The sequence below is a fragment of the Ambystoma mexicanum genome, chromosome 10 (assembly GCF_040938575.1).
Source record: "Ambystoma mexicanum isolate Mex_15411 chromosome 10, UKY_AmexF1_1, whole genome shotgun sequence".
NCBI lineage: Eukaryota > Metazoa > Chordata > Amphibia > Caudata > Ambystomatidae > Ambystoma > Ambystoma mexicanum.
In genome coordinates this window covers 1,019,685,040-1,019,694,996 of record NC_090932.1, presented here as the reverse complement: position 1 = coordinate 1,019,694,996, position 9,957 = coordinate 1,019,685,040, and the positions used below count along the sequence as shown (strand labels likewise).

The 9,957-nt window shown below is 45.6% G+C and overlaps 1 protein-coding gene across 2 annotated transcripts; it reads left to right on the top strand.

Annotated features, from left to right (window-relative positions):
* The first annotated feature begins 3,216 nt into the window (after positions 1–3,216).
* POMK (protein O-mannose kinase) lies at positions 3,217–9,583 on the top strand. 2 transcript variants are annotated; one of them, XM_069618829.1, is made up of 3 exons: positions 3,222–3,319; positions 3,774–3,863; positions 7,429–9,583. In XM_069618829.1, exon 3 carries the CDS (start codon positions 7,730–7,732, stop codon positions 8,825–8,827), a length of 1,098 nt encoding a protein of 365 aa, XP_069474930.1. In that variant the 5' UTR covers positions 3,222–3,319; positions 3,774–3,863; positions 7,429–7,729; the 3' UTR covers positions 8,828–9,583. The 2 variants fall into 2 exon arrangements, with proteins under 2 accessions (XP_069474929.1, XP_069474930.1); XM_069618828.1 differs by lacking the exon at positions 3,774–3,863 and having other exon boundaries at positions 3,217–3,319.
* Positions 9,584–9,957: the final 374 nt, after the last annotated feature.

Sequence of the window (9,957 nt, the reverse complement as noted above, 5' to 3'; positions counted from 1 at the left end):
TCTTAATGTATTTTAATCACGGATAGTTAAATGGTTCTGTGGTGGGGGGTGAATGCGGGGGTTCGGGTGGAAGGGAGGTTGTTGGGGAACTCCCTCCCATAAAAACGTTACTATTTCTGACATTTTCCATTGGTATGTTAACATTGCTTGTCGACTTTTTTTCGACATTTTTTTTTCGAATAAGTGTCTTTTTCTATTATATGTATATCATTTCGACATATTTATAGTCGACATTTTTTTTCCGACGTTTTTGCATTTCGGCATTATGTTTTCGATATTATGACTATAAACCGATTGTCTTTGCTGAAAAACATGACTTTCGTCACCCCTCCTATCTGCTGCTTTCCTCTCTTCCTGCAAATGGAAGCAAAGGAAGCAGAGACGTACAGTTCACCTGTAAACAGCCACAGGCACTCATGCAGAGGGGTGAATAGTAGGGGGGTGGGTGGTTATTAGCTGGGGACGTTCAGGTCCTCACTGAGGGGGTTTACACAGTCCAGGGCCATATGAGGCGAGAATTAAGAGTGCTGCATTAAGCAATTAACGAAACACAGTCCGGGTGTCACAACCCGTAGATGGGAAGGGTATTGACACCCCCTCCCGAACCACAGAAGCTGAAATGTGTACGACCCCTCCCTCAATGGTTGGCACAAGTTCCTGATTCTGAGTAACAGGGAACCACGAGGCAGCCAGTGGGGGGATTAGGGAGAGGTTGTGGTTGGGTAAGGGTGTTGTAGGAAAACCGGAAAAAGGGTAAGGGTCACCAGTTTGATAGGACTGAGAAGTTGGGGAAAGAATACCTTTAATTACACAATCACTCTTAATTGTGACTCTCCTACACACATCCTTGTCTCATGTACTCCTAACACCTAGTTGACTTCAACCCTAACCTATCATGTCTTACTCTGGAGGTATTTGACCTCATACCCCATGCAAACAAGACAGAACATAACAGTAAAATAGACAATGAAATGACATGGTGAAATGATAACATGTACAACATATAATGAACGTCTTGACCGTCACTTAGGTAATCACTCTGTACACCTTGTTTCTTCCCTCTTCCCTGTGTTCACTTCACACAGATGATTTTTGGCAACCATAGATCCTCTTAATAAGAGCCTGTATTGGCTGTAAGGGCTCCACGAGTGCACTTACAATCATGTCCCACACTTGTGTGTTCCACATCAACTTGGTTTTCGCAACACAGTCACATAGCTCCTAACATCGCCTCATGATGAGTTGGTGCCACAGTGTATTATGTGATTATGTATAAACATTAAACAAGGCCCCTTATTTGAAGCTCGGGAACCTCGTGAGGACTCCTGAGAGAACGTTGCTGGGCAGAATCGAACTCTGGCTCCGCCATCCCTGCACAAGTCCTTAGCAACTCCCCACTGCAGCCTGGGAAGCCTCACTGCCCCGGCCAGGGAAAGTGGTCAGAATGCTTGCTGCGTTCCCCGCAGCTGAAAAAAGAGCATGCCATGCTTCACCATGAGCTCCCAGGAAAGCCCTCTGTGCGTGCCTACAAACGTCAATAACCAGCACCTGGCACCGGCACTTTATCAATCCAGCCCTGCGTGCTGTACGCTCTTAGCAGTGAAGCCCAGGGCTTCCAAGTAATGTGGTCCAGGGCTCTAAAGTAAAGCAGCGCCAGGGCTTGTTAGCTCTCTCTTGTTGGCTATCGCCACAATAACAGTAGCAGGCCCCCACACTACTAACACTGGAGTGGGGGTGGAGCCAGGGCTGATGGGGAGGCGTAATGCTACAACAGCACACTGTTTAATGTGCACACAGCACCAACTGGCTGCAATCCTCCCCCCACTCTCCTTCCTGCGGATCTCAGCTACAGCTCTGGTGACTTATGGAGGAAGTCCTGTTCTGTCGAGGATGTGAGTTTATGAATAGTTTGTGCTCAGTGCAAAGTGTGGATCTATCTCAGGCCTGTATGAGCAAGGGACCTGGCAGGCATACAGCACCTAGGGAGGGACAGGAGGCAACTTTTTCCATGTCATGGATACAAGGCTGAACACCTGTTTTTCTACACCGACCCTGCAGCAGGTTGAGGAAGCCCCATGACCTACCTTCCACTAATGCAGATGTATGGAGTCAGTGAAAACTGTTTTTCCGGAATAACTAAAGGGACCCATAAAACGATACAGGGTGTCTATATACTTAAACATAATGGGGTCGCGCATCTCCCCTATTCCCTTCTGGCAGGCAGTTCCACCCCTTCCCACGGAGGTGGGAACTGTTGGTTTAACTGATTGTGGTAACATGGATTTTTCCTAATCTCTTTCCTGCAACAGGGAAGGACTATTGAGGCAGGTCTCCAATCACCAGATAAACTCGCCAGCTGACTTCAAAGACACAGCTTCAAAAGTCACAGCCCCAGTTATATAATAAGTTATGGTGAAGGGAAAGACTGGGGGGTGGCGGACACGAAACACTGGAGAATAGAAGGAGCTTATGAGAACAAGCATTGGCAATGCAACCAGTTTGGGCGTTTGTGTAGGCATGGCCAGGCGCTGACTAGTGATAAACCTAATACAAATACAAATATTAGCTGCCCATTGATAGTAGCAGGTCCAAAATGGTGCGAATACCAGGGCATCTACTAGCAGGTCCTGGCAAAATCCTAACACGTTTACACAAGCCAAAAAAATGGCTTTGCCAATGCTTGTTTCACTTCCAGCTGATAACGGCCCATCAATACCCTCCTCCCAGTGGTAGAGCACGTTCCATACCTCCGTTCTATTCTAGAAATCTCCACCCCAAGAAAGTCCACTCGGTTTATATCTCGAGCAGAGTCCATCTTGACCCGTCGAAGAAGCACGCGTATTCACTCGCCCTCAAATCTTGCCTTCCCACTCACTGTAGAGTCTACGTTGCGTGCTGCCGACGCTATTTGCGGCGTTCTTCTAACGGGAACTACGCGTTGTGGTTGACAGTAGCTTTGAGCGGAGGGTTTATGATTCGAGTGAAGAAGAGTGGGCGGGCCGTTGTCCGTTTCTCGTGTGGGAACGAATTAGTTAGTCGCTACCGCGTGAATATGGGACTGAAAACTAACAGGACCCATGATCATACAGCATAGTTTACCCCCTCCACTTGTCTTGCTGTGTGGCGTAAAGCGCTGGCTGTACCACGAGTCTTCTTTCTGTATTGAGAATTTCTGAAATGACAGTCTCGCGCGTTTTGGTAGCGTCAGCGGGACACGTGATTCTACATAAGTTCGCGTGTATGGACACGTAGCGCCGAATGGCGCGTGCGTGCCTCATAGACGCCAGATGTCACGGTAGAGTCAGGCAGCAACAGCCAGGTCGGTACACCCTCTCTTTGTTTCGCCTTGGGCCGGTTCGGCGCGGCCAGTTCGCCGCATCAGCCAATTTGGCGCAGGAGACTTTTTGCCCCTGGCGATTTGGTGCTAGAGACGTTTGGGCAATGCTGACTTTGCAGCCACGTCTAAACTCAAGCGAGTCACGCCAAATTCATAAGCACACGTGTTTTCAAATGCAGCACATTGATAAGCACTGTGCCTGTGAACGTGTTGCATTTGAAAAGAATTGTGGGTGTTTAACTCATGGCTGCTTTTGTTTTTCGTCATAGTTTCCACCCAGTGTTCATTTCGTGGGTGGAGTTATCTGCATTTGCATTAAAATACAGTATGCCAGAGCACATCCAACTTCTGTGTATTTGAAATGTCGTTCTTGTCAAAGCCAGAGTGCTATATTTGTGCTGTGCTGATGTTTAGATCCCTTTGTCACCCTTGCCAGCTGTGCTTTCGATCAGAGAGTGTGATGAACAGCTTTCCAACGGGAGTGTGAGAAACGTATCGAGCAGTTATTGAGATAAGGCCAAGAAAGGTGAGCAAAGGACAGGAGCGTGCTGCATTCAAAGAAATCTATATTTTTCATTTTGCAAATTACTCCTGGCTCCGTTTCTGTTGCTTGGAGCGTTGATAAATATTTCAAAGGAGATCCGCCATTTACCGTTTTACATATGCGAGAACCAGGCATTTCAATAATAATTTAGTTATCGATTGGCAGGTTTGGTGCTTTGCTAAAGGTGAAAGGCACATGGTGCTGAATTATGGATTTTGTTTTACTAGCACAGGCCACCCCCGTCTATTCAGTAAACAGTTACATGTATCAGAATGTTTTTGGCGCAATACTGACAATATTTAAAACTATGACAGTTTTCCGCACCAAAACATGCTGGCGTCGTAATGTCCCCGCACCCAACTGGATGCGCCGATTCGGCAGCGCCAATACGTCCTGCTCCGCAGCCCAGTTACTATGTGCCTCAAGTTACGGCTTTCGTATAATGTTTAATGTACAAAACAAGATGTGAATCTCGCATTTTAGAGGTAGTCGTGCCCAGCCATTAAAATAAATTCTGCACCCCAAGATGACAACTGTTTTGTTGTTAAAGACCAAAAGGTTGAATCACTGATCTAATGGGCAGAATTATAACGAATCATGCTGAATTGGACTATTATTGGTTTTCCCATGTGTCTATGTTGTTGCATGTCACCCCTCCTGGGAGCATGGTAGCTCCCATGATTTGTATAATGACCACTTGGTAGTAACCATGTGACCAAGCTAATAAAAAGGACGTGCCGCTTCCGATCGAAGACCTGACTCTGGCGTGTTATTGATAGCACAATGCTGGTACCACGCCACATGCAGCAGGCCAACTGGCGTGGCCCTGCATGTGGACGGTGTCCCTGCTGGGCAACACCATCCCACCTGATTGTCTAGGCCGTGTGACCACAGCTATGGGTGCGGCTACGGTGAGCTGGGTGCCCCCAGCCCACTTGTCCCTGCTCCGGTGATCTGGAGAATGCACGGTGCGCTCTGCAGTGTACAAACTGCATTGGCGCAGTTCCTTGGTGCATGTGGGGTGATCCCGAAGTCAGGTGAGACCCGCTCCGGTGAACCGGGAGCGGGCCCCAACATGTGTTTCCATGCCACAGTTTCTTGCATAGTGTCTCTGAGTGACAAAATTAAACATTGGTTAGTACAAAGGTATTCTTAATGGTCATGTGTAAAAATTGGAACTAGCCCCCTATTTGTAATGGACCTGTTATGTGCCCTTATCAGCCAAAAAGGCCATATCTGCATAGCACATTATCCCGGGTACATATGTCATGATAAATCTGATGTTTTTCCATCTGATGGCATCGCGTTCTGGTGTAAATATGTGAGGGGTGGGGCTGACTAGATCTCATGGGCTCCTTCGAGTCCTGCTAAGGTCTGCCACACAATCCCTTCATTGTTTTATCCGTTTTTAAACGGCATATCCATTTTTGTTCTCTTTTGAAAAGTAATGCCTATATATCTCTACCTCTTGCAGGGCACTTGACCTTTTCGATGATTTTCCACTGTATGTCTTGTGGGGTATGATGGTGTGCCGTGAAATTGGACACCGACAGCTCATTATCACATCACATCCCAGATCGGATCGGCTGATCAAGCACTGCCCGTTTCCCCGAGTCACAGCCCAGACCCCTAAGAGACACAGACTGTGTCCCAGCAGCCAGTGCCCTAATGAACTCGACAACACCTTTCTTTTGTCATCAGCAGCATAGCCTTTTTTATGCATAATGGCAAATTTCCAACTGAAAGATCACCAGTCACCTTGCAATCTGTGACAGTTAAAGCAAGCAACACAATAAAGCACCCTTTGAAAATGTGTTCATACCCATAATGTCTAATAGCTTGATATGCTAAAAAGTAAAGTTTGCTTTGATGTCCGTAGCTGAATGTTCTTAAAACCATACATCATAACACGCTGGAGGTTTGTGACAAATCTCCAAACCTAGGGGAGTTTATTACACAACTTTTTATTGTGTGTCTTAAAGCGCTGAAAATAAAGTGGGTAAATTGATATTTTGCCTTTTGCGTCTTATACTTTTGTATTCAGGATGTGGAAAATAAAAGGTACGCTGATATTATTTTGGCTCAACATGCTGCCATACGGATTTACATGGTGTCATCGCTTTTCTGCATATTGAGCTTTAAAATCTACTATTTGATAGTTGGTCCCAACACCAGACCATAGAGGGGTGGGGGGTAGAACAGTGGGGGAGGAGCTTCCAAATTTGCCTCGCCTATTTTATGAAGTGTCCCCTCCCATCACCACTTAGCCCCCCTAACCTCATCCCCGTTCCCCCCTCCCTAACCCCGTCCCGAAATGTAGGTTTCTTTGAACCCCAGCGGGCAGTGACATTGGATCAGGTATACAACATTGTTTGTGTTACAGTTTGTAAATGAATTCTGTTTCCAGGGTGTTTTGAGGTATTGATTTATGGTTTTCGTAGGTGTTGTCAGTGGGCATACATTGCATTGTCCAGAGGGGAAATGTCCCCGTGGAGGTGCTGACCCCCATGACGTGTCTTGGCGTGCTCAGTAATTGCCGGTGGTTGACTTAATTTTGAATGTAGAGTGTGTTGCGTCAGATAAATATTAGGTGTGTTAGCCCTTTTTTTGTGCTACAATTATTAACACACAACCTATTGCCATTCTAAGGAAGGAGGTTGAAAAAAAGAGCACTGCAGTCTGAAAAGGCATGGTGGCCTGCAACCGATCCTTTAAAAGGCGGACTGGCACTCCATTATGGGTCGGGCCAATGACAATACCTAGTCATCGTTGTATCCTCCTTTACTTCGCCAAAAACACTTCTTCACCACTTACCTCTTCATTACTCACTTCGTCAGACATTTACTTTTTCAGGCATTTACTTGTTCTTACCTTTGCTTTGTCTGCATTATCACATTGTCAAGGTGGCAGTGGATATGGTAGGGTTAGGACTGAGGTCAACAGTAAGAGTATGGGTAAGAAAAGAAGTGGGTGTAGGATATCGCCCCCTGTAATGACGAAGTGGATGTTGGCAGAAGCAAAAGACTGAAGAGGTAAATGTGATGCAGCAAATGTGTGGGAAAGTGAATGATGAAGTAAAGATGCACGTCCGTCACCGTGACCCAAAGTGGTGACAATGGGTATGGCTCTGGGGATGGCTCATGCCCCCGCCCCCTTTCCAGGGGCCTCTTTCCTGTCCCGCCAACACACCAACGGAGCAAACACAGCCACACAGTAGTGTTCTTTCATCACTGTTCTCAAACTTTTGAAAACAGCTTATTGGAAAGATTTTCTAAAAGCTGTCCTCGCACACAGGACTCACTTGATATGTGTTAACCTACAGGCAATATTTGCAGGATTTACCTTTTAAAATTAAAGTACCAAGTGAAATTTTTGTAACATCTGTTGAACTAAAAGTGCCCTGCTCCTTTTTCAAACTCACTGTTCTCTTCTTTCTGACACTTGCTGTCTTTTTTGCTTATTCAAAATTCACCTTTAGGGCAGAAAAATGATTTTAGTTAATACATTGCTTTTGTATCTGACACTAAATATCTCTCTCTCTTTTCAGCTCTCCAATAGACTGCGAAAGCCTGCCTGCCAGGGTCGCTGCAGAGGCTGCTGGTCCACAGTATGTTACACCACAACCCTTACAAGAAAATTCTGCAGCCGTGTCCTGGGGCTTTTTGGCTGTTTGGATCACTTAGCAGTAATTAAGAAGTGATACAACCCCCCTGGTGCGTCCCATTAAAATGTTATCTACTGGGAAAGATTTACCCGCCTTCAAAAGCCCTGAAAGACCTAGTGAGGTTTTTTTTGTTTTTTAAAAAAAAAACATGTTTGAAACAATTTTTATTTAGTGAAGATCGGTCATGACCGTGAAATGTCAATCCAGTGGGAGCCATGGGAGTGTGCAAAAAAAGTCGGGTCCTGATAAGTCCCATAGCTCTTCCAAGGTTCCGCTTAACCTTCTCCTTCTGCTTGCTGTGCTGTTGATCAACTGCCTCCTCTATCTTTACCTGGACCGCTTTTATGTCTTGTCCCAGCTGCCAGTTAAAGGGGTTCTGCCAGGGCCTTGCTCCCCTGGCTACTTCAGAATGGAGGCTATGAAGAACTGTTCTCCCTTGCTATCCTGTGCAGACATCAGGATGCAAGTCAGGAAACTGAGGCTTGTTGGAGAAGGGGCCGTAAAACGGGTATTTCTTGCTGAATGGAAGGAGCGCAAGGTTGCCCTCTCGACACTTGCGTCTCCAAAGCTGACGGAGGACTTCCTCCATGGGGTGAACATGCTGAGATCACTTCAGAGTGAGCATGTTGTCACTCTCGTTGGATACTGTGTGGAGGAATTCACAGTTGTCACGGAGTACCACCCTATTGGCTCCCTCAGCAATCTGGAAAAGACGCTGGGCCATCCTAAATACCAAATGCTGAACACATGGCAAAACAGGCTGGGTCTAGCGATTGACTATGTGAGCATAATCAGCTACTTGCACAGCAGCCCACTGGGCACCCTGGTCATGTGCGACACCAACGACTTGGAGAAAGTGCTCTCCCAGTATCTGCTGACCAGTGACTTTCGCATTGTAGTAAATGACTTGGATGCCTTGCCGCTGGTGAATAAGGAGCTAGGCAAACTTGTGAAATGTGGGCCACGTGAGATCCACAGTGACTTTGTTGCACCAGAGCAGCTCTGGCCCTACGGGGAGGAGGTGGAATTCAGGGATGAAAATATGCCACCCTATGATGAAAAGACTGACATTTGGAAGATCCCACCGGTCACTGATTTCCTTATGGGAGATGTTGAAGGAAGTGACATTGTCCGGTTTCATTTGTTTGATATCCATGCAGCGTGCAGAAAGCCTGAACCTGTGATGAGGCCTACAGCACAGAGAGTCGTGGAGGCGTATAAAGGTGTTCTCCTATTGCTGATGAAAGAGAGAGCTGTGCCTCGAGCAAGAGACATGTTATGAACTTAATTTATGCAGAAAGTATTTTGTAGAGTACTCTAATAAGGTTTGAGGCAGCCAAGATCTCACTGAATCTCATTTTGAGGCCATAAATCACTATCCTTGATATAAGTACCCTACTTCCTATAGATGAAGGACAACATAACCTTAACTTCTCCGAGTTTACCACATGTCTTTCTCAAATAACTTTGATAATAAGATGTATTGTTTGTGGGGAATATCTTTGGTTTTTTGGATAATGCCAGATTTTGATAATAGGCCATCCAGAAATAGTAATTAAGTGGAGGCTACCTATTACAGGATTGATATTTAACTTGATATTCCTTTAAAAGAAAAAATATGAAACCCAACTAAACAACCATTCCCAGAGTTCCATTGGACCTTGCAACAGTGTAAAAGGTCTGAAGAGAAGAAAAGAGACTGACGCAAGAACCAAGCAGCGCCTTTCACCTACCCTTGATGATAACTGGTGACTCCACGGCTCAGAAGGGTGCACATGTGCGGGCGTGTTCACTATGCACTTTGAATTACTCTTCGTCTCTAGAATTGCATGCATTTCAGTCACAACTGCCAGCAAGATCGGGTGAAGGGTGGAGGAGGGAGTGCATTTTTAGTCTCTAGGTCACTCTTAATGGCCTGCTGTCTGATTCTTTGAAACAAGTATAACTTGCCTTTATAAAAACAGGAAAGCTTGTCTCATTTGTAAAGACATATATTTATTTTTGCCAGTTGCAAAAAAATAAAGCGTACAACATTGAACCATTTTTATGACTGTATTTAGTAATAAACACACAGACCTTCTGTATTGCATTTCGTACCAATTGCATGTAATGTCATATTGCTGTAAAAAGCGACACATTCTGTATATTTTGCTAGAAATGTCACTAACCATCCAATTTAAAATGTAATTGCATTTGTAAATATGAAAGTCTTGGGATTATCGTGTACTGGGAATGTATGTGCTATTATGCATGTGTGTGCTATTAGTCATGGAATAGGTATTGCCAATAGTTGACGTTTGAATGAGGCAGGCAGCTAAGGAGGCCCCAGAATATTGGTAAATACGATTGTGATTGCAAGATCTTGGAACACTCTGAACAGGACAGCATGTGGCTGCTGCGGAGCTCCGGGCC